At 36.4% G+C, this 25,689-nt stretch overlaps 1 protein-coding gene across 1 annotated transcript in view; it reads left to right on the top strand.

Annotated features, from left to right (window-relative positions):
• The window catches only part of ANKFN1 (ankyrin repeat and fibronectin type III domain containing 1), a 54,653-nt gene that overhangs the window by 10,304 nt on the left and 18,660 nt on the right, over positions 1 to 25,689 (top strand). The window contains exons 3-10 of the mRNA XM_032199815.1: positions 160 to 354; positions 1,847 to 1,960; positions 12,484 to 12,581; positions 14,098 to 14,188; positions 16,109 to 16,216; positions 22,401 to 22,500; positions 23,717 to 23,849; positions 24,464 to 24,580. Of these exons, the coding sequence (XP_032055706.1) occupies positions 160 to 354; positions 1,847 to 1,960; positions 12,484 to 12,581; positions 14,098 to 14,188; positions 16,109 to 16,216; positions 22,401 to 22,500; positions 23,717 to 23,849; positions 24,464 to 24,580 (956 nt within the window). The remainder of the gene's footprint in view (positions 1 to 159; positions 355 to 1,846; positions 1,961 to 12,483; positions 12,582 to 14,097; positions 14,189 to 16,108; positions 16,217 to 22,400; positions 22,501 to 23,716; positions 23,850 to 24,463; positions 24,581 to 25,689) is intronic.

Raw genomic sequence — 25,689 nt, 5'->3', positions numbered from 1 at the left:
ACCAGTACCAACCTCCAATCAAGCTGATGATAAAATATCTATTGGAAGGCATAGTGTTCAAAGATTTGACCTTACATAGGTTACGCTGGAATTCATAAGGCCAGAATTTTGTCATGTGAGTCCCTCAAGCCATTTTTTATTTTTCCCTTTTCTTGGTAGTTGTTGACATGGAAAGCAGGTCAATGCATCTGAGTACATTGGTTCAGGAAGCCCAGCAGCGAGTTACTGAATTGTCTGCACAGGTGATGAATGAAGGCCTTGGTACAGACAACACGGAAAAAGAGAAGCAACTAAAAGCTTGGGAATGGAGATACAGGCTATACAAGCGCATGAAGGCAGGCTACGAGCATGCTAGTAAGTAGAAGAAAATAGTTGCAAAGTTCAGGACAAGAACTCTACAACTGAGAACACTGCCTTTGTTGAAAAAGGGTGCTCTAACTGATTCTCATAGCACTGCTGTGAAGTAGATGTTAGGATGGGAAAACTAAGGCATATGCAATTAAATAGTCTTGCACAGAATGAGAAAGAAATTGATGTTAGGACCAGAGAGGAACAAATATCTGAGAGTAGCAAGCACACAGCTCCTAAAGGGAGTGGGCCATGTAAAACTGTTGAGATGAGATCCACAACTCCTGGTTCAGAATCTAATGATTCTGTCCTGCTTCTTTCACTTCACATTTACTTCTGGATTTCATTTCATGTAATCAAAGTTTAAAATAGGACAATTAGAAAAATATATGAATGTGGATAAAAAGGGAGAGGAACATTAGTCTTTTTTTGCTGTTGTTTTATTCTGATTTTTTAAAATATTTTTGTTTTAAAATAATGGAGTTGTTGTAAATACCTTTTTTAAAGGACTATTTTTCATATAAAACCATGAAAATGTAATTTTTTTGTTGGCATCTACATACAAAATTTCATCAGTGTAGTCACAGATTGGGCCACTTTAAACCATTCTGCAAGTGAGTCTACCCAAAATAAATGTGAATTTGGGCCCATGGGAAGGAGTAAACATAGCTGAACTGTTTCACATTTAGATCTTTTAGCCGTATCCTATTAAATGAAATATAATCATTGCTATAAACATTTTTGCAGCCATCTCTATATATGTGTACTTACAATAAATTTGAGAAAATTTTTTGTATTTTAAGATTACTTCTAGAGAGATGCAGTGCTCCTTGTATTAGACATTAAATATAGAAAATGCAGCAGTATTGTAAGTTAGTATAATGATTTTTTTTAAATCGGCTCCAGCAGTAAGTAATGACATTCTGTTTGATTTCTGAATTGAGTCTGATTGATATTCTGTGAATTAAACTTTTTTATTTTTCTCCAAAATGTTAGGTCTCAACTGACAAATGTATTTTGGAACTACTGCACTGAAACTTTTGTGGAATTTGCAATTTCTGCATCACAATAATGTAAAAATGTTTTCGGTTATTTAATATATTTGCGTTTGTTAGTGAAACCATAAAGGTTTAATTAGCTCTTTGTGGTTTTGTCCTTTCTCTCTCCTCCTACCCACCCCAAGAGATTTATAGGGGCTTTTCATTGACATAATTAGCATGAATCTGTTTTATTGGGTTACATATATGCAGGAAGATATTTTTAACTGAAAGGAGCCAAAAAGCATGATAGAAACAAATGGTGTCTGCAGCATATTGTTAGCAGGAGCACTAATTAAAATTCTCAAAAGGCAGAGAACACAAACACCTACAACACAAACACCTACAACCCAAAGCTCACAATTGCAGGGTGATTTTCAGTGGGTTCTTTGAAGACTCTGAAACATTGTTTGAATAGGATTTGTTGTGCTGAAGAGCTGATGTTTTCTCTTCTCTCCCAGGAGCCCCTGAGGCGCCAACCAATGTCTGTCTCATGGTAACAAGCAGTACATCACTCACTGTCACCTTCCAAGAACCTCTGAGTGTCAACTCAGCTGTGGTGACCAAGTATAAAGGTACTGGATTTAGACATCTTTCATTTACCTTAACAACATCCAAAAATTTGAGGGCCAAATGAGAAAGGTGTTTTCACTAGAAATGTTAGAATTTAATAATTTTCACAATAAATAGCTGTAGTAGTTGAATTTTTCTTTAAAAAAAAAAAAAAAAATCCAAAAAAATCCTCAAAGACAAGGTTTTATTAAAAAGGAAAAATAAATTAACCAAAAGCTTTCTCCTTGAGTGCTTTGAAGGAGTTTACTTGACTTACTGTGGTTAGGACATCAGCTCAGTGACTGGATTGAGATGAGCCAGCTATAAAACACAGGCTAACTTTTGGTGCCTGTGGGCTTCTGAAACTGTGTGTATCCTTGCAAATGCCAAACCCACACCACCATTGCGTAAAGGAATGCCTCTGGAAGCTGAAACTTCTGGCAGAGGCATCATACAGCCCAACTAATTAGCTATTCCAGGGCTGCCACATCATTCTTGGAAGAGCAATACATATGGGGTGGCACCAGTTAGTTGCAAAGTGGAATGAATAGGAAAATGCTTTCATCTGAATAGCTCTGTTGAATAGAAAATGGTTGCAAAACAGAATTTCTCTTTCACAGAAAATCCCAATATTAAAAAAAGTTTTACCAAATATTGAAACAAATATGAAAACGAGAAATTTTAAATTTAAAAAACTCCTCTTTAAAGGAAGTGCAGGTTTTCTAAAGTATTTGGAACAGTAAGGTCTTCGATATTAAATGCAGCAACCAGCAGCCTTCATCTTCAGTAGGAGCTTGCATCCTTCCACAGGTCAAGAGATCTGAAAGCACTGTCCTGAAGATCTGAGGCCTTCTTTGCATACTCCAGGGGAGTGCAGAGCTTGAAAGAGTCTGAAATTATTTTCAACTGTGTTTCTCAATGTTTCCTGTTGTATCTGTTCCTTTGTATTAATAACTAAAACCTCATTGTTATAGGTATTTGTACCTTGGATTTCCATTCACGTAGTAAGAACCATAATGGTTGGGTCCAGACCATTATATTTCATGTTTCTGTGTGTAGGTGTCACAACGATTGCTTCAACAGGAGATGTTCAGAAAACTGCTGTCCATCAAGTGCCCAACAGCTCATGGAGTTCCTCCAAAGGTGGAACATGCTACCAAACAGACTCCACTGCACAAGCACACAAAGGAGTACATGAGTTTATTTTGGAAAAGGCATGTGCCTTCTCAATCTTCTCTCCCTATTTCCAATCACAGATACCAGTCATCACTGGATATGCCCAGAATTATTTTTTTCATAGTGCAAAGGGAAAAAAACAAAAACAAACAAAATGCCAGACATCACTAAAACCATCAAAGTGATTCCATTCTTGATAGCCTCAATAGAAGGGTAAATTACTGTATTACACCTATTCAGCTGTGCAGTGCTGCAGGAAGTGTGATTTGCAAAAACATCAAAGCCCTTTAGGAGCTTAAATCTAATTTTCAACAATGGGTTGGGTTGCCAGGAAACTAAATTTCATTTAAGGGCTTACTACTGCCAGATTTACTTGTGAAAATGATACTTGTGTTCCTGAAACATTTAAGTTCTCTTGAAAATATCAGCCTGCTCTTTGTGATATGCAGGTTTTAAACAACCCTGAAACACTGTCCATATTCTCATTACAATAAATGTTGATATTTTCACAATAAAGCAAATTCCCATATAGAACTGATTTTTAAATCAGAATACTACAGCCAGTTTCTAAACGTTGTAGTATTTTATCTTGCTTATTCATTTGGATTTTCTGTTTCACACCATGTCTGTTCTGTCCTCATCTTAATAAGCACAACATTAAGAGAAATTTAATCCAACTTGACCTAACTTTCTAATCAGACTAGGTAGCCTTGCCGTCATATTTTGAATTACCCTCACTGGTGATCATTTTATGCTTTATCAAGTTGACAGTTAGTTCTGCCAGAATGTTCTTTTTTAATACTTTATCCCAAGAGACTCACATATTTATGGTTAGATAAAAAGAAACATCATTAATAGCTGCTTTTGATGACTTTCGGGAATTAATTAAGCACTGGTTGTAGAATTGTTTATTACATTATGGAGTGAGATTCTGTGTGCTAGTTTGAGGGGTCATAAAAAGAAACATTCAAATGATCTCTTGTAGGAATGATTAGAACCAGCTAACAATTACCCTGAAAGGAGAGCTTGATAACATTGTCTGAGGATCTTTTCAGTCACATGTATAAATCTCCTATACAAAATAAATAAATAAATAAATAAACAAACAAACATCTATGCATTTTGATGATTAAGGGACAAAAATAAAATGCTAGGTTTTATTTTGCTCAATACTTTACCGTTTCTTTTTCTAAGCAAAGAAAAATTCAGAAGCATTTGTAGGAGTGTGTAGGGAATACCTGCTCGTTAACAGAAGCTAATAATGTTCTTTTCTATGGACCAGAATTATAGGGGATAAAAACTGACATCACTTCTGTTCAGTTTAGTTTAGTTCCCTAAAAACACTGAGAAGCTGCCAATTCCTTTTTTTTTTCTGTATTTTTTTTAACATATTTTTCCAAACTTTACTTGCTCAAATGTCATTTAGAAATTAGGCCTGGAACATTATCTAACTGTCTGTTATTTTCCTGTGTGTGATCTTTTCCCTTGTTAGCTGTATGACTTACAAATAATAATACAGGAGAATAATACTTTGCACTCACTCTCTAACCACTAAAACCATCTCACTTCATTAGAAGATTTAATTTTAACCACACACAGTGAATGAGTATTGACTTTGGTGTCCCAGCTGGATGGCAGTTCAGTGGCTGCATTCTGTTGAGCCATTGCTTTAAGGAGCCAGAGTATTCTCTACTTCCTCTCCTGGATTGTTGTTTAATGTTGCAGGCACCATCCTAATGGCTCCCTTCAGTTTCCCTCCAGAGAAGGCTACAACGTGGTGGTAGCTGATGTGAAATAACTCCAATGTATATTGTAACTTAGTAAAGTGTTTTGAGGCTGGAAGCAGACAGGCATACCATAAATCAATAATAATAGTAATAATCCACTCCATGCTACAGAAAGATTCAAAGCCAGAGACACCTCACTCCAGCCAGTTTTAGGAAGGATGTGAAGCATCGCTGTAATACTAAGAAGAAAAACCCATTCCCTTGGTTAATCATGCCCTAAAGCCAAACTTTACATTCCATCATGGAAGTGCTTAAGACCTGCTTTAGTTTTACATTTTTGTAAACACAATCAAAATGTTCCACGTTAATATAAAAAATAACACCACCATTTGAAGCTATGGTGAATCTTTTTATAAAATGTTTTTTTTAAAGTGTTGTGTTGTTACTGCATGATATGTTTTTACCCTAGAGGTATGCTACAGTAACCATCTTGATGCAAAAAAAAAAACAACAACAACAACAAAAAAAAAACAATCAATCAAACAAACAAACAACAACAACAACAACAAAACAGCAAATACATAATCCACCTAGGTGCTACTTGACTCCTAGAAACATCTCCATTTGAGCTGTTGAGCTGACTAGTAAGTGCTTGGTAGAACTCCTAAGACTGGTTGTCTTTCTAGGGTTCACAGGTTCCACACAACACATACACATAGAAAAATAAGATTAATTAAAAGAACAATTTATGATGATAAGTAATTTTATTGCACTTATTTTCTATATATTCTAAACCTGGTATTTATTTTTCTTTTACAGTCAATAAGTACAGGTTAACCTTGTCTTACTGCATACTATTTTTCATGAGTTTTCCATTAGAAATAGTCATAGTAGTGGTCTGATCCCCAAGTATAGGATAAGAAAGAAAAATGGACACAGTGCTGAACATTACCTACTAGGAAGGACCACTATGCAATGGAAAATCTCCATTTATATTTTATTTACCATTTTAAAACAAACATCTATATCCCCTTTTGGAGAAAAATGAAACAGCTTGTATAACCAAAGTTGAGCTAATTTATTTAAGAGCCTGGAACTATTTATGTTTGAAGAGAGAGGAAGACAGAAAAAAATCTGAGACATGTTTGATGTAGCAAACAGAGCTGATCTTCTCTCTGTTTGGATGTAGCTGTGGACTTGGATGCCAAGTTATTTTCCAGATAGTGATGCTAAGCTGTCTAGGCTGCTTTAGCCCTTGTTACCTTTTTATTTAGTTTGTTATTTTAGCAGAATATTTCATGTTAGTCTGGATTGCCCAGCTGCCTTCTAGGATTTCTGTTGGATGGAGAGAAGATTTTTTTATTTTCTATGTCAATGTAACTTTTCTAAAAAATAAGAGGCAGACAGCTTAAATCAGGAAAGAGGGAGTTATGTCTTGCTTAAATTTTGACAAAGTCACTTCCTGCCTCCTTTCCTCCAAGGCAATTGTGGTTCATTTCAGATTTTTTTTGCTTTAGAGTAACTTAAATTGTCTTTAAATTGCTGGTTCAGTCCTAGTTAGAAATGCATTAGCCTCAGTATTTTGCTATAGGATGGCCACATGTTGTATGTCAGTTATAGACAAGCACTTTTATCCGGGAATTTGGTGGTATCATTGGAAATCTTTAATCAAATGAAATTTAATCAAAGGATTAAATGAGCCACCTTTTATTAAGGGCCAACAACTGAGATTATAAAATGAGAAAATTTGCCAGGTTGGGCCTGTAGGATATGTGATCTGTAGCTCAAAAAAGTCAGTATTTGAGATTTTTAACTGACATCTCACTATGTCAATGGAAGTCTTTCATTGAACATTTTGGTGAGTAAAACCTCAAAGATTTTACAAAAACTGTCTATGATTTTCGTGTGATTCTACATGTTTTACATTCAAGAGTAGTACTCTCACAACTAAATAATCTTGTCAGTTTGTGTCTGTCTCTGTCCCTGCAAGCATGTACAAACACTCATATATTGTACGCTTTATAATTGTGTATTTGATTTGTTTATCAGTAGTTGAATTGCCATGTTTGATCGAGTTTGGGTTTGTTCCATAGCAGGCTTCCTGCAGTGATCCATCCAGTATTGCACAGTGGGTTTGGCTCCAGACAGATCTGGCTAGTCTAGTAGGTAGAGTTTACACAAAGACTTAAGTGCATATATTTACAAAATCTCCAGCTATTTTTTTTTTCACTTTGGTGGCAACTAACTGTTCACATAGTAGTATCAAAGGCAAAAACAGCAAGCCTCTGCTTTGTTTGATTTCCAGAAGAACCTTGGTTATGGAACTGAATGCTTGCAGAAGGCAATCTTAGGTACAAAAATGTGTTGCTTTAACAGTATTACCTATGCATCTTCGAACAGTAGATGCTACATCACTGCTTGATCCTGTTCCAATTTATAGTGGAATTGACTACCATTCTGCATTCAACTTGATCTTGCAACCTTTTTCACTTATTATTCAAAGTTTCATTGTATATTCTGAAACTCTTTCTTTCTTTCCCTGAAACAGTTCTTGTTCCATAAAATGGAAAGAAAATACTTTCCTTTGTAAGACATTTGAATTTATCCTGCTGAATAGGTGTGGTCTGATATTTTTTACAGTAGTTCATTTATGGCATTTTATTAGGTCTCCTGGGCACTTTATTTGCACGTTACATTTTGGTAGCTAACAGGACTGTGCAATTTGACTTCTATTTTTATGCTTAGCAAGTATAAAAATGTATAAAAGTTAGAACAAACCTTTCTATTTCTAGCTCCTGTTAAGGTTTGTAGCATGTGTTGAACTTAAAAAATAGTTCTTAAACTTTACATTGTTTGCTGTATATTTAAAAGCACCTTTGAGCCTGGATTAGCTACTAAGTGATGGTGTAGTTATCTAATGTAGTTGATCAGACAGCAATTACTCAGTCCAGTCATTCTTTCCTTCTGCTTTGTGTTTTACAATGATTTTAAACAGCAGCCCAAGACGGATGGCTGTGGGAAAACCCAGACATATAGACTCTGGTTTTGTCTGTCTTTGGTGTCTAAGAAAAAGGCTCATACCTTGATGTTGCTGAATTTTAGACATTGCTTTGCTTTTTATATTTGCTTTGACTTACTGGCATTAATATGTAATTTTAACAATGAATTGTACATAGCTAAGCATTAGAGCTTCTAGTTTATACATAGGGCGTAGAAGAGGTGAATTTCCTGTAGTGTGGCAGGTCTGGAACACAAGGTGACTAGGAACCAGTTTGTCTGAAGTCTTCTCTGATCCATCATGGACTTCTCTTGTTCATTTACAAGGGTCTAAAAGTAAGCCATTTTGCCTCTCCAACCAGAACTTGATACTGCTCTAGTGATTAGATCAGACCCACAGAACTGATAAATAAACGTAAAGTTGGAATCAGGTCTTTGGATCTGCTTCAAGCTCTTACCTTGTGTGTTGAACATAAATTGCAGGGTTTACTGTTTTCATGCATGAGTGCTCAATTAGTTCATACATGAACACCCAATCAATTAATGCATGAGCACCCAATCAGTTCATGCATGAGCACCCAATTAATTTACTAATGAGCGCCCAGCTGGCTCACACACAAGCACCCTAATAACTCATATCTGAGCACCCAATTAGCTCACGCATGAGCACTCACTAATTCATGCCTGAGTACTGCGTCAGGCATATATTGACAGATGTTGGTAGCCGGAGGCCGTGGGTGTCAGAGGAGGCCAGGAACTGAAGGGTGCTGCTCACAGCTGGCCCAGACAGCTCTGAAACTGATGGAAAACCCCACTGCTGAGTATAACCCTCTGGTGGAAGCAAGGGAAGTTGATACTAGGAAAGGGGTGCATAAGTATTTGGCTTAAATTGAGCCTGGGAAAGGGTGTTTGCTTAAGTGATTGCTTAATTGTTTATATTTTCTTTCTTCTCAATCTGAATTAGTGAATAGATTAATTAGCAATAAATTAAATTAAGTAAAAAATCTACAAATCAAGACAGTTTTGCTTGTGACACCTGGCTGCAGTGCTAGGGAGAGGTGAAAAATCTCTAAATTACTGTAGGGATTAGTTTATAAAGGAATAAAAGCCTTAAATATGAGTAATTAACATCTATTCAGCAATGTCCCTCTTTAAAAATATATTACAGGAGAACCAGAGGAAAAGCAGTGGAATCCCATTAAGCAGATTAATTGAATTAGGGTTTGCGTGTTTACTTTCTTTGTTAACAGTGCTATGCAGTGTTCCAGTTTGTCTCGTACATTTTGATAGATGACTTATTTGTTTGCATTTGCCCAACTACTCACTATTAATTAGATTTTAATGTATTATGTTTTGGGAAGAAGCTGAACCTAACCCATGCCTGCTTCACACAAATGAGTTGTCCTTACTTTCATAAGCTCCCATGCTGGCTTTGGTTGCACAGATTACATGAGTGAAATGTACCCACTGGGAGTGGAAATTTGCAGAATCGGAGCCAAGGCTGCTATACCTTCCTAGGGCGTGAAGTCTTTGCATAAGAACCCTATTTATTCTCCAGTCCCCTTTCACAGTTCTAGCATGTATTTTCTCCCACTTTTCTTTTCACAGCCAGACTGGGCGATGTTGGCCATACCAGGGCTGAGACACAAATCTTGGCTGTTATTATAATGCTAAGTTGTGTTGTAGCTTTTTGACCATTGGCCACATTGGAAGGCCATATTGCCTCTTTATTCTAAAGTGCATGAATTGAGTATAAAAAAAAAAAAAAGAAAAAAGAGAGAGAGAATGAGAGAGAGAAAGAGATACAGGAGATACAGGGAAATACATCAAAACTCCTCAGTGCCAAATCTTTGTTTGTTTGTTTTTCCTCGTGGAAGCATTATGCTGGGATCTCTGTGAATACTCTGTACAGCTGGTATAACCTGTCTCCCTGCTATCATTCTTTGCAGAATTTCCAAATTCTGAGAGGCACAGAGAGAGCCTGAACTCAAATCTGCAAAAATTGGTATCCGTTTCTGATTTAGTCTGGAAGGGCAGGTCAAGGCAGTTCGGAGGAGCCGACCAAAAACTGCAAACATAAAAAAATCAAGAATGTTTTTCTCCATCTGAGCTGGTGATGCTGTGTACACCAACACACTGATTCCTCCTAGCTGCCTTGTTGCTTTAAATTGGTAAGACATTATGAGTGTAAATTGTTATAATTATTTCATAAAGATCAGCAGACAGAAAAAGATGATGTGAAGGGATTTCTAGCATTAGGGCTCTCTTTCAGTTTTACATTTCAAAGGAAGCTATTGAACAATGCAATTATTTGTTCAGAGACCCTTGGGAACACAAGCTAAGATCACAGAGTCCTTCATCCTCGGCTCTGGATACAGGGAGGAAAGGAAGGAGAGAGAATCCTTGCTGCATAAGAGTCTGGGTTAAGTCATAGTGGCACAGTGCTTTGCCCAAAGTCACACAGCAAGTCAGTAGCAAATGCAAGAATAAAATCCAGAATCCGACTCAGTACACTATTCAGTAAACCCCATCAACTTAGCAACATAAGTTATGTCCCTCGGTCTAATTAATCTATTCAGCAATTCAGTGAATAATTTAAGTGCAAGCAAAAACAAATGCCAAGAGAAGTGACAAATTCTGCTGTGGCTTGGGCTATTTACTTTACTCAGGAGAAGGTGCTTTCCTGAATGAATCTGCAAAAGCGTCAGGAGGTATTTTATACCACCACTTTGTCTCTTGTCTGTCTGATAAGCCATTTAAGGCATAATCAATATAACAGAAATATAGTGACTGGGAAAGAAACAGGTGAAAACAAACTCGTCCCTTTATTTTAAAGTGCATGAATTGAGTATTAAAAAAAAAAAAAAAAAAAAAAAACACTTGGCCACAAGTAGGTTGCATAACTTAAGCCAGTCTAAAATTATGTGCCAGCAATTTACATGAGTTTTATGTAACTGTTTATACTGCTGTTTATTTAAAAATTACTACTTATCTTGGCTACCGCAGCAACACATCGTGCATTTGCTAGCTCTGGAATACAGGGCACCTTCATTAAAACACATAGTCACCAATATATTAAACACACAAAAAACCCCTGCTCTGACATAACGTGAAGTGTCAGATGGAAAGCCGCAACAGCGAAGACATTCAGCGTTCATGACAAAGCAGGCCTTTGGGGTGTTCAGAACAGGACTGGAACATGCTCCATCCTTAATTCACCCAACAGCTCTCAGGTCCTTTACAGCACAGTTGGTACACTCTACAAGACCAGCTCTTGTTCCTAGGCTCTTATAAAGGACCCTCTTCATCTTCAGGTTTTTATACTTGCATATTTTTATAATGAACTTCTACATTGCTGAAGCACCCAGCCTTTTGTTCTTTCTTAAAGTCCCAAGTACTTCAGAGCTACACAGATAGCTGATACTTTTTGTTTACTACCAGAGCAGTCTCTCCCAACACTCTCTTGGAAAGGAGGCAAAGATTTAGCAATGCCTTCATGATGGGTTGCTCATTCACAAAGTCGCAGGGATTTCCCCATCTACAGTAGAATTATTAAGAGATGAATTTCACTATGTTTTTGATAGGTTTGCCTGAAAGTTTGAGTCTGAAGGTACAAGTTATTAAAGCACAGAGGTATGACTTGGTGATTAACTTTAACTCTAATCCTGGTAGCTGTCATTACAAAAATATAATTTAAGAAGGAGAGATTGTTTTCTTATCTGCAGCAATCAGTTCCCCACTTGCATGTATTTAAAAAAAAAAACAAACTTGTGGTAGCTTTTCATGGTCTGTTTGATACTATTTTACAGTCACATTAATTTTTGCAAGGAATGAGGAAGAATACTGACAGAAGGATGGTCATTACAGACCCTGTAAGTAGAAACTGGGCAACAACTGTGGTCTGTACAAGTTGATGGAAGCACTTTGGTGAAGGTGTTCTTTGTAATTCATGCTGCACAACAGTTTGGGAGGGATCTGCCAGCCCAGAGCCACTTAGTGCACTTCAAAAGTGGACAAGACAAGGCATAGATCCTTTCAGAACTCTAATTTCAGTGACCATTGCAGGACCAGGCTTGGACAAGAGAGCCAAAGCCAACTGAAATCAACAAGGAGAATAGTCAGTGTTGAATCTATCCAATTGGTTATTTCTACACAGAGCAGCCAAGGCTAGGTGATTACGGTTTTGTGGTCCTGTGGAACCCAAAGGACTCTCAGCCTATGCTTATCTATGCAAATATTATTGCAAAACTGTGCTTTTTGTTGGTTTTGATATATAAACTGTCTAATGGAATTAGCAGGTCCAAATCCTCTACCTACTCTTTTCCACTGCTTCCCTTTCTTTAAAAGGAAATTGTTTAACAGAGAGCAAATGTTGACTGAATGTAATTTGTATTGCAGTGTATTTTTAAGCATTCTTTCCTAAAAAGCTTTTGAGCAATATTTTGCTTTTCTTTCTCATACACACAGTTATAATTTAATTATTGTATAAAGTTTTCCTAAACATTATTGCTAAATAGGACTTTTAGTATCCACGTGGAATGGTAAACTGCTAGAAGAAAAGTTAACCTGTGAAGTTATTAAAGTACTTTGATTTCTTTTCTTGGACTGTAATCTGATTCAATTTGTTCCCACTACTTGTTTCCTAGTGGAATGGAGCTGTTCAGAAGACTTTTCTCCCTTGGTTGGTGAAATAATTATGGATAATCTTCAGTCTTTGAGGTGCTCCATCACAGGTCTCAAAACAGTAAGTGCCAAATGATTCATTTAGATCTTGATGCCCCCTGCTGCCCCAATGATAAAAAGGCACTGATAATTTGCATCCATGCCTGTTGTAACAACTGCAGAGTGCCTTTCTTCTAACAGCAAGTTCCAGTCATTAAGCATAATATGTCTGGTATCCATAATCTGAAATTCACAAAGGAATAGACAGACAGCATGAACTGGTTTATAAGTTGTCATGCTTAGAGTAGAGCCAAAAGGATTGGAATGAAAGCTGCTGTTTTCTGGATCACAGGATAATCTTAGTGCAGATCAAAGGCTCGTGAAAGATCTAGTCCTGACTCTAATGACAGACAACTAAAATAACTTCTTTCTCTTCTACTTCTTTCAGGAGCACATTTGATGGCAGTCATTTTCATTTTTGTTATTTATTTTTGTATACTTATTTTACGCTGATAAGAACTGGGTCAACAATAGAGAAAATTCATGAATATTCACATGTATTCTCAACCAGAATAGTTCAAACCATGTGCCTGAACACCTTCTTTCTATCGCCTGTTCAGGACCATTTGTGCAAGCAAATTTGATTTCACAAAATACCTGATGAAAATGAAGCTTGCTCAAAATACACACAACTATTTCCACTGGAAACATCAACAGCAGCCCAAGCCAGCATCCACTGAACTTCAGTCTTTCCACTGAACTCACTGCACACTGAATCAGACCTACAAAGTTATAGTAGGGGGAGGCATGTTTCAAAAGCCATTGGCCAGGGCCCTAATACATAGGGTCTCAAAATGGGAGAATTAATATTAAAGGCTAAGAAATGGACACAGTATAAAACCCCAATTTTATGTAATAGAATAATATATATATATATATATATATATATATATTTTTTTTTTTTTTTTTTTCCTAGCCTTTTCTCTGGAGAAATCTTTGATTTGTCAAGCTGTTTGCTAGGGAGCTGAGCCACAATATGCATTTTCTCTGCTTTTCATTTTCCAGCAACAAAACAAAGTAATTTCTTAAGTTAAAAATCAAGCAAACTTGCACAGTCAATTTCTTAGACATGCTTAAGAACAGTGCTTACGATGTGTTTGTCTATAATCTCCGGAATATATAACATTTGTAAATGAAAACTAAACTTTCAGAAGCACTTTCCTTTGGCCTAGGTTTACACGTCAAGATAAGTGATAAAGGTCTGACTGATTTCAGTGGCAGCCAGATGAAGCTTCTTCAGCTGCTGTGCTTGTAGCAAGAAGGAGAAATGGGACTTCCTTACTCTTGAAGTAATTGTTCCCAGGACTCTGCTGTGGTAGAAGAAATTACAGTTTCTCAATTGGAATCAATGTGTTCTGTTAACCCTCTGCAAATCACCTGCCCTGAAATCTTTGTGCTATTCTTCCATCTGTCATGGTTCATTAATTGACACCCCTAAGAGATTTTCAAAGGAACTTGGGGAGGGACTGCTCTCTAGTTATAACAGCCAAGGTTTTGAGTCAAATGTAAGTTTTGACTCCAGTTGTTTCCATTTTCAGGGTCAGAGGTATTACGTTCATGTTTCAGCATACAACATGAAAGGATGGGGACCTCCACGCAAATCTACTCCTGCATATGCTTCTCCTTCAAGTAGGTTGAGCTTGTTTGCACTCCCAGTTTGATTATTCATGTTGCTGTCAGAATTTCTGGCTCTTCAAAGACAAGAAAAAAAAAATGCTGGAATTCATGATTTAGTTAGCATGTCATTGAGAAGTGAAATAAGTAAATAAATACAATTGAACTCCTTTCACTACCCCCCAATATCATATGTTAACTCATTTTTCTTATCTTTTATTCTTCTCAAGTCCTTCAACAGAATGTTGTCCTCTAGTCACTAACATTACCAAAAAAAAAAAAAAAAAAAAAAAACACAATCTTTTGACTTTCATTTCTTTTTTCTAGAGAGTTCGGTTTCATGGAACTTCTTTTGTAAGCACATAAAGGAATCAAAACTTGAATTCCAACTGGTAGAACCAAAATACTTGCACATATCATATTTTGTCCTATCCATCCTATCCATTGAACCATTGTTATAGATTTCAGTTCTGAAGTTGGTGGAGCTGTGGGATGCATGCAGTATGTAAAATACTCTAGTATGGATACATGTTTTGGTAGAATCTAGCCCATAAACAAAAAATGTTCCAGACACCCAAAAGCCTTTTTTCTTTTTCAAACTTATGGCAGGTATTTTCAGATTCCATTAGGGCTATAAATTTTCATTTGTAGTTTTTAATCTGCTATAATCACATTCTATTGTTAGTCACTTTTCCAGGCTTAGTGTTCGTTGCTGAAATGGCTCAGCATATTATAGTTTCCCTTGTATTGATTAGTGCAGTAAAGTTGGAGTTTTCATTTTATTGCATTAGCACTTGTTTTTATTAGGCTAATGTAACAATTTAATAACCTAGCATGCTAATGTGAGAAAATAAAGCAAGCTGTACCTGGTCTCAATGGTGGTAATGGAGAGGGTTGGATAAACAAGGCTCTTGCAGTACCATTGTCCCATTTCACTGCAATTTTGCTCTTGTTTACCTCAGAATAAAGACAAAACTATGCTAAAGAAATATTCTGTTTGCAAACAAAAATGTGCTACAATTGTGGGAGAAAATTCTACTCTTGGTTATGCGGATAACTCCCTTGGAGACAAATTTCTTGATACCTTGATCCACCATTATTGTGAGTCAGGAAACTGTAGTGTAATATTATTTATTACAATTAAAGTATAAAAATAGTCAAATCTGGAATAAAAAAGCTCTTCTCTGATAGACACAGTTTCATCCTCCAGTTTGTGAATGGATTGTCTACTTTTTAAAAGCTAGACAGATTATAGCTAGCAGCAAAATAACAGCGAAACACTTTTGTAGGTTCAGGGGATGCGGGACAGAAACCGCAGCTTCTGGCCTCTTGAGTGCAGTGCTGAGCAGACTGTGGACTCCAGGGCAGGAACTGTTCATTCAGGTCTCTTTGCTGGGTGTAGATTTTCAGAAATTCTTTTGCTCGGAGTGAGTTTCTGTGGCTACGGAGCTAACTCAGGATGTAGGAAGATGTTCAACCTCTGCTTTGCAAGAAGTTCCCTCTATAACTGCAGGAGAGCCATTTAGCATCCTGGTGCCTCAACAAAATGCAGAATGAGCAGTAGTATGATTTTAGGGAGGTACTGAGAGGGTCGGGATGGTACGGGCTGAGAGCAGCTCTGACACTAAAGCAGCAGAGGCCATTTATGTACTAAAGAGAAATAGCTATTGTCTAGTCAGTCACTACAGGAGCTACTGGGAGCTGATTGTGAGCTCTTTGTTAATAATCATTATGATTAATTACCTAGCTGGAACAAGGCAAAGGAAGCTTATTGTATAAGTAACAACAGCAGACTTAAAAACAACTGTCATTTTCTCCTGTATGCCCAGATGTAAGAATCCCATAAAGCCCAGAAATATCAGAGGCAAGAAAATATTTTAAAACCTTCTCCTGCTCCTTTGTGTTTCATTTCTGTTTATTTCCTTTGTTCAATAGACTGGAAAGACTGCAGTGGAAGAGAACCTCGGCACAGGGGACACACTGAGGCCCTGGAACGTCTCCTTCAGCAGGTTCGAGCAGCTCATCAGCATTATAATTGCAGAGGTAAGGATAAATATCTATGTGGTAGGGCACCAGCTGAAGCCTCCGTGGCGCCTGTAATTTTAGCAGTTCTCTAACTAGGTCATACCTTCTCATTCATCAGGAAAAGAAAGATATTAATATTGGCCCATCTGGAATCACTTTAGCATACTATCTTGCTCTTAACCCTTGAAATTAGTTGGATGAAAACATCTGAAAACTAGAATGTGCACAAGCAGAGACACACCCTTTCTCCCTCTGTACCCTATGCACCTATTGATTTGCTTATTCCTACAAATCAGTTTTACACCGGATTCTGCTAAAATGCTTCAAGGATCTTTTTTTTTTTTTTTTTCATATAAAGAAATACTTTAGACATTTAACAACTGGTTTGGATCAAAAGAGGGACTTGGCTGCCTCCAAATGGAAGACACTAAGTACTCTACTGGATGTGATGCCAATCTATAATGAAAAATAGTTGCACAATGCAGTGGGAAGATAAGATTGCTACATTTTCAAATAGAATGGATCAAAACTGGGAGAGAGCTCGAATCTCAGCCAGCTCTTTGCTCTTCATTCATGAGAAACAGACTGTGCCTTTAATAGTTCAAGAGCCAAGGCAACAGCTTGGCATTCTTTTTAAAGAATATATAAAAACTCCTGTTCTATATGGGTTGTTGAAAAGTGCTATTTATTTTCTTAAAATAAACTTCTAACTGGAATAATCCTTCATTGCAAAGGAACTTATTTTAAACAGAAAACTTGAACTACCATGAAGTTTTCATTTTTCTCCACGTAGTATGACTGTTATTTCAAGCTGCATCAATTGATTTAAAATCACAGAAATACTTAAGGCTAAAATCATGTGGCTGAATTGGAAAGATGCGGCCTTTGTTCTTTATGTGCAAATATGCCACAATCATGACAATCCACAGTCTGCCACAACCCATTGTAACCATAGAAACTTAAACTATTCAGCTATGTTGCTTGGAAAGGGAAAGGAGATATTGCAAGAAAATGTTGTTTCTCTAATTAAAATCCATGCAAGCATTATCACTTGCAGGTGGCCTTGGTAGTGAAAATAAAGTGATGTATTCTATCTCTTACATAGCTTTTTCATGCTATTAAAGAAATCTTTCCATGGTACAGTTTTTCCCTTCTGAAGTTAGTACATATCTCAGGTCTTTCAGGCCACCTTCCTAGTCAACAGAGAATAAGTGATGGAACATCTGAGAATATTCTTAGTATAAATTGTTTTACTGACATTCCAGCCCAGAAAAGAAGCAGTTATAAACAACATGCAGAAAATCCCTTCTTTTAAGAATTTGACACCAGTGCCTGGTTCTTATAAAATACCACTGCTCCAGAAATTAACTCCAGTCTCAAAGCAAAGCACAGACAATTCTGTTACTGATTTCCTAACTCCTTTTCCTTAAATAATAAATAACAACAATATAGAAAATCTGTTTAGCTCAGAACATTTTCTTGCATGTCAGAAAGAGGATGTGGGAAATTACATATGGTAGTACTACACTATGGAGTCAGCTTGAGTAACACCCTTACCTCCAACAAAATAAAAATCTCATAATTGCTTGTAATGTTAACATTATACAGTAGTATATTTTGGATAAATCAGGTTTGTAACATAATAGGAGAGCCTTTCGAACTTACCTTAAATATACAACTAATGTCAATCTGTTGTATATCAGTAATTTGCAAAAGAATAAAGACATAAAAAAAAAAGGCAGAAAAAGTAAGAGTTATGACAGTTATGACATCACTTTGACTCTGAAATTTGATTCCATTATTTGTCAGTCTTAGTGAAATCTGAGAAATCTGATCAAGGATCTGAGATAAGCTATTGTGTGTGACTGAAAAGCTCCCATAAAGTTTTTCATTTAATATAATACAGAGGCCTGTGTCAACTGTCATGGACAGAAATCAGCATGGATATGCTTTTTATACATTTAATCAGTTTTTACCATGTTTCTCTTTACCACACTCTTCTGAGAAAGTGCATATTGTAACCTCTGTTTTCCTCATTTGTTTTAGATATGTCAATAAATAGCTTGAAATTGCTTGAATCTGCTTACCGCCACTGATTTGCAGTGAATTAAAGCTAAGTGAAGACAGAGACAGATTCAAAACTGAAACCTTGGCACCTTGGCTTTCCATTAAGTGATTCCTCAGCAGGATATCACATGCATGGTGCTCAGGCTGGCTGAACAAGAGTGGAGGAGGAGTGCAAAGGTGAAAAAAGTGGAGAGGATAGTCCATCTAGAAGGTCTAAGATTATTTGGATAACATAGGTAAAAGCCACATAATGCAAGAGCTACATGAAAAAGGTTGTGTGTTAGTGCTCCAGTGTGATCTGGGAGGGTTAAATCACTCAGATTCCACACATCTCTTGCTAAGGTCTGTTCATTCAGACTTTGCACTGAAGCCTGCATTTTCCCCTATGCTTTGCATTTCAGGGACTAAAGAAAACAAGCTTACAAAAATACCAGGAAGAATACATTGGAATGTACAGTGAGTTTAAGAGCTTTTGGAATTAGATCAGCTGTTGCTTTTGAACCTGCTCTGTGATATGATGAAATCTCCTAGGGAATTACTTAGGAAGCTTTGCTTTCATATGTTTAATCTTCTGGAAAACCCTGATGATTACAAACAACAGTCATCCATTTGTCTTCATAATACCATGCTACAGACTATCATAACTGAATTACTACAATTGTATGTCCTGGCAACACTTCAAATGTATTTTTTAAGTATTTTTTGCTTGTAGATCATTCTTTCTAAACAGTTCTGAGTGGATTAAGCAATTGTGTGATGCTTCATTAAGAAAAGAACCCAACTCTTCAGTAAAATGCTTACCAGATATTTTTTTTTCTGTAATTTGGTTGAAATGTATTTACTAGAGAAGTCAGAAGTGAAATAAATTTTTTCTAATCATAACTTGATTCACAATCAGAGAGCCTATTTTCATTGCATTTAACAAAAGGAAGGATCTCTGATTCCATGACACATTTTAAAAGTGTTTTTTTTTTGTTTTTTTTTTTTGTTTTTTTTATGAGAATATACAAAAAGAGTCTGAAGAACCTGGCCATGGACTAAAAAGGTCAGATAGACAATTTAAAAAGTTAAAATTTCAGCTGTTGAGCATGACTTTATGAGCATGACTCCAAAATACACCACTCAGTAATATGACTATCATGCCTATAGCTTGTTCATGAGATACAGAATTTTCTTTGAAAGACATTCCTTTTTGAGGTGAGGTAACATGGAATATATGATGATCTTAAGTTATCGAGGTGTCTGTCTGCTATGTATGCCTTTAACTTCTGCATGGAATTATGCCTCTGTGCATATTATCCCAATGTCAGTTGTCTGCACCGCTAAAATTATGTAGCTTTAAATTGAGTATTTTTTTTTCCTGGAAGTTTCCAGTTATTGCATGTGTTTTCATAAACTTGCACTGTTAGTAAAAACTCTAAATCCCATTGTGTGCCCTCTACTAGGATTACAGTGGGATCTAGCTCCTCTTGTGCTAATTTGCTTCATTATTCAGTGTTACCGTTAATGATCTTTAGCTGTTCCACAGACTGTCTGATCTGTGGGGCTAAGATTTCTTCCCAGATAATTTTGCACTGAGGTAATTCCATTTACTTCACATCTGCCCCACTTGAGGAGAGGCACCCGTTTGTCTAGAGATAGGACAAAGAATTCCAGATGATCTTCCTTCTCGGAGAAATGGCACGGCATAACAGACATTCCTCTAGAGCAGATGCATGCTAGCAGGCTGAGCATGCAACTTTGTTCTTATTCCTCCACAGTCAACTTAGGTTGCTTCTAAGTATCTGTTGTATTTAAGTGAACTGCAAAGAAACACTTATAAATCTTACCCAAGAGAAAAACTGCTAAATATAGTTAATTGTCCAGTGTGAAAGCTTCTGATCTAAATATATTCACTGGAACTTCTCTAATCTTGGCCAATATATGTTTGCTTCTGAACTATTAAAAGAGCTCACAGCTCTACCTTATCATTTATTAGTATTGACTTATTTTGTTTTTACTGGTGCTGCTGTAGAAAGGTTACTCTGTTATTTATTAGTTAATTAAATAACAGACTGTTAAAGTTTCATTTCCTATAGATCCAAAGTATCCTCTAATCTCGGCTCCATGTTTTTTGGCTCCTAGACATACTGTACTGTAAAATAAAAGCAAACAGCAAGTAGAAGAATTTACAGTCTCCATCTAGTTTTGCATTATGTCTTTTGCTGTTGGCTTCAAAGAAGCTGTGGACCAAACCCAAACCACTGAATAGCCCAATAACATATATTTCACTGGTAATGTGCCCTCTTACTGTAATGCTGCAGTCTCTAGGTGTTTAATACAGAATTATGTTGCTTTGCTCTTAGCAATTTCCTCTTCTGTTCCATCCATTGCTAATATAGGAGAAAATTGCATAATTAGGATGAAATTTATATTCCTAAATTGGTCTTAACCTTGGAAGAAGGAAACAGTAAGACAAGAGTTTTCATATAGCATTTGGTTTACATTACTGTGATATATTGAAGACAGCTCAGAGTAAAATAAAAATGATCTGAGGAGATATGGATAGAAAAACAAATTATTTTTTCAAAAAGACAAAGAAAACAAAGATCAGTTGCATCAAAGGAGCAGCCATAGATTAGAATGAGTCTATTTAAACTAAAATGAACATTGCATTGGAGAATATGCCATGGAGACCAAGTTTGCAGTGGAAAGACAATGGATTTGATGATCTAATAAGTCTCATACATCAGAATTGTATTATTTCACCCCAATAGAACCTTGCTCTCTTTGTACTTGCTGTTCAGCAGAGCGGTAATTATGCTAACAATGTGTCTTCTTTTTGTGGTTTTCAATGTGCAAATTACGGTGCAAATTTATTCATCACTTAAAAATATGTTGAGTGCTTCCACAGATGGGGTTTTGACAAGAGCAAATTTAGATGTTCTTTAAACGTTCAAATTAGAACTTGCTAGGGAGACACAGATAGACACCTCCTATTTCGCACTAGAGGTATGTGGGAAATATGTTACTCTGAATACACCTAAGCAGACTGATTATCAGCTTTCAACAAATAGTTTTCTTGTAAGATCTTTCATGAGTTATATTTTCCCCTACTGGAGAGGGTTGTCCCTCGAAATGTTTGGTGATTCAGTCTGGATGGGTATCTGTACTTCCTCCAAATAAAGATAAATCAGTCAGATATTGGAAGACTGAGATGTAATTTCACAGTTAGATTTTTCTTTCTGTCTTTCTTTTCAGATCACAGTAAATACGTAAAGATTTTTAAAAATTAAAAATTTAAAAAAAAAAAAAAAAAAGTTTTAGGCACCCATTCCTTTTACAAGCTATATGTATACAACTACTTCTGACAATACTAATATTATTTTACAGTGCATGTTGCTGACTGCCATCTATTGGCATACCTTCTAAAAACCACTTACAGGTATACAGGTGGTCACAGCTGTTTTACAGAGCTTAAGAGTTTCAGTTTCACTGGAAGATTTTTCTTTGACTTAAAAGAAAACTCCAGCCATATATATCAGAGAAGGAAATATATTAAGTGAAATTCATGAAAATAAGAAATTATGTAATATATAAACAAAACACTTTTTTTTTTTTTTTTTTTTTTTTTAAGAATATTGGACAAATATTTATATTTTGAGTCTGTTCTTCGCTTGTGAGAGCTGATCCAGAGATCCTTGCAGACACAAAGCCGGTCTCATGGACATATGTTGAGGAATTACATTATCCTAAAATGCTGGCTGATGGTTTGATTCTCTTGTGTTTTTGAGACCACTTGTAAAATTCATATCCATCCTGAACACTAAGAGTATGTGATACTGGTTTAAGCTATATTTGTCCTAGGAACAAAACAACAATTTTACCAAGTCTGAATTTGCTGCAAATAAGGACATTGCTTGATGTGCAATATTGTTAAGAGAATGAAACTACAAGAAAAAAAAAAAAAAGTTGTATATGAGTATGCTCCTAAGTGTTGTCTGTTGAAAGGAATAAAGAGGACACCAACTGATTAGTATTAGTATTGTGGTTCTAGAGATAAAGGTTCTTTATGTGTTATTAACTGAAATGTAAAAGCTGGGTTTGGTTTTGTTTGTTGTTTTTTTTTTTGTTTGTTTTGTTTTTTCCATTTCAGAAAATTCCAAATTACAAAATGCTGGTCGCAAGCAATCTGTCTCCAGAAGCCTGAAGCACCTGTTTCATTCATCGAACAAATTTGTGAAGACTCTGAAACGGTTTGTCATTCATTTTATCTCCCAAACATTCTGAGTTTTATCTAGCAGTTGTTGCTTTTATGTAATAGTGAACAACACCTTAAAAATGGATGTAAGTACATTCTACTCCCAGTGAAACAACTATCAATCCAAATAAACTTGATAAAATTATATAAGTGTGAGACATGCATCTGATAGGAATATAGTGAAATTGATTAATGATTGCTACTGAAATCATTAGCAATCTTTGATTGTTACTGCTGGAAATGAATTTGAGCTTACCAGAGTGAAATATTGTATGCAAACACAACACTGCAGCTAGTGAGGTATTGTTAAAGTACTGTATCTGTTGCTGCTCAGTAAGGAAACCATGGAATTTATTTCATTCATAATATAAAATGCAGAGCTCAGATAACATGTTCTAATAGATACTAATATCTCACTGGCCACAAGCAACATATTGAGAATTCTGTAACATTTTTAGCTAGGTTTGCAGCCCAGTGTGACCTGAACAAACCTCTGCCTTGATAGTTTTAGCAAATGAAGGTTTTTTTAGACTGGATTATTTCTTTTTTTCATTGCCAGGAGTATTTAGTTTGCTTTTTCTTCTTTGTATTTTGATAAGAGTTTGATTCTTTCAGAAGAGCTCTCCAGAGTTTTTAAATCCCCTAAGGCAACTACTTAATGTATGCAACTAATTGCAAGAGTAAATATTGAAAGGAATGATCTCTATAAACAGTTTTGCAGATATGCTGGCCAAATTACACTAAATTACACTAATGTAAATCCATAATAACCCTCCTGATTTCAACTGAGTTACTTCAGATTTACTCTAAAGTAATGAGAGCAAAACTAAGCCCATTAATGATAAAAAAAGTTCTGGTAAAATTTTTGATTTCCAGAGGGCATAACATCTTGCCCCCTCCTCTCCCCCCCCCCCCACTGGGTACCGTTTACTCTGGCAAAACTCTTAGTAAAATTGATGGCATTGATGGCATTGGCTTGCACAGATTCATAATTCCCTAAATTCTTGTAGTCACGCATCATTTAAAGTGATAAGTTTCCCAAATATTTTTCAGAATTCACTGGTTGAAGTTGCATGATCTATATAACACAAAAGACCAGATGATTTGATTTGCCACCTCAGAACTTAAACTCTATGATTAATTGGCTAAAATTTGGCACGCGTATCAATAGACATGAAAGCTGTTTGACAATATTTCTTTTGTTTCTTTAGGGGACTCTACTTATCTGTTATATTTTTTTACAAAGACAATTTATTAGTAACCAATGAAGATCAAATCCCAATTGTGGAAATTGATGACTCTCACAGTAGTTCAATTATGCAGGATTTCCTGTGGTTCACAAAGGTAATGGGAGCCTAATTTTGTATATTGTTTCTACAGTTTTGTTGCTAGCCATGCATAAACCTTAGCTGATCGTTCTGAACACATTAAAAAGCTAATAGATTAAGTGCTTTACCTTTCACTCATGTCAAAATGTAATTTTCACATACCCTTATATGTGTTAAATTCTGATTGGGTCACTCACAGTAGCACAATTAACTTTTAAATGCACGATCCTATATCAGTGATTGCAAACTAGGAACATAAAACTTTTATGAACATTTAGAGGGAGAACTCAAAAAGAAAGTAACTAGAGGTTTTGAAGTTGGTATTAGGGTTATATCATCTTTCAAGATACCTATTTTTACATTTCCTAATTTCACACTATTTTTAATTTCCTGAAGAACAGTAAATCAATTTTAAACAGTAGTCTAAAATGCAATTGAAATAGGTGCATGATGTTTACAGAATGACTTCTGTGTTTGTTTCCCGTTTATCTAGGCAACTCCTTACCACCCACAAGAAATCTAAATGAACAATATCCACTGATTTTTCTAAGTCCAAAATGCTTTTAGTTTCATTTCTGTTTTTGTAAATGCTGAGAACAAAAACTGACTGAACTAGACATATTTTTGCAGTTGTCTTGTATGTGGGATGACATCAGATGGCTGAGGCAGAATATGTCTATATCCGTGTCCTCATCAACAACACTTCAAGCCAGGCAAAAGATGCTTTCTGCAGCAGCACAGCTACAGGTTGGTTTCATTGCATATTTCCAGCTATTAACTTAGTGACTTTCTGATCTCTAAGGGAAAGTACTGCCAGCTGTCCTTTGGTTCATCACTCTGCACTGGCCTATTCTTTGGAGCAGGGTTATTATCTACAGTGAAGTGAGCTACTGAATCTGTCTTGCCAGCTGGACACAGTTCTATTAGAAGTAATAGTAGGAAAAGGACAGGAAAGAAACAATAGCGGCAGAGGAAGAAACAGATATGAACCAGTAAATAACAACCCCAGCTAGCGCTGTGGGTTTGCAGATTGGGAGTTCACAGGATTGTAACCTGTGAATTCAATTCACTGCTCAGAAACCTCTTAGAAAGTCTATTAATTATTAATATATCTGTGAAGCATTTAAACTCTCAGTAGGATTTAGCACTCCTTTGTGCTATATGGACTCCTATAATAGCAGGTAGATTCTGACCCCAAAAAAGGAAGGACAAGTAGACTGCTGAAGTTGCCAGAACATGACTCTTGATTCATCTGTGGCTTACAAACTACTCAAGAACAGCTTCTAGGCCAGAGCAACACTGTTTGACCAACAGTATGGCTATGCTGTTGTGGTTGGTCATTCAGTATGAATGAATCTGAGGTGTACCTCTGTGCAGAGAACCAACCAGAAACCTGTATAGCCTCTTAAAAACAAAGACTAAAAAAGGTGAAGCAGTGCATGGATTTTTCACTGACCCCTCAGCAGAATGGTAGGGACAGCAGCACTACATGCACGTTCATATCACGTTAAGGCATGGTAGTGACACTCAGGAGACCTGGTTTCCTTCCAACCTGTGATACTGACACAATCTGAGTGATCAAGGGGCTGGAATACCTCTGCTCTGAAGACAGGCTGAGAGGCACTAGAACAGGTTGCCCAGAGAAGCTGTGGATGCACTCTCCCTGGAAGTATTGAAGGCCAGGTTGGATGGAGCTTTGAGCAATCTGGTCCAGTGGGAGGTGTCCCTGCCCATGGCAGGGGGGCTGGAATTAGATGATCTTTAAGGTCTTTACCAACCCAAACCATTCTATGATTCTATGAGTATTTACTGTTGTAGTACAATACATTTTCAAAAAGATGTGGGCATGATTCCTA

Source organism: Aythya fuligula, chromosome 18 (genome assembly GCF_009819795.1).
Source record: "Aythya fuligula isolate bAytFul2 chromosome 18, bAytFul2.pri, whole genome shotgun sequence".
NCBI classification, from domain to species: Eukaryota; Metazoa; Chordata; class Aves; order Anseriformes; family Anatidae; genus Aythya; species Aythya fuligula.
The sequence above is the reverse complement of the archived record's forward strand: the minus strand, read 5'-3'. Positions and strand labels throughout refer to the sequence as shown.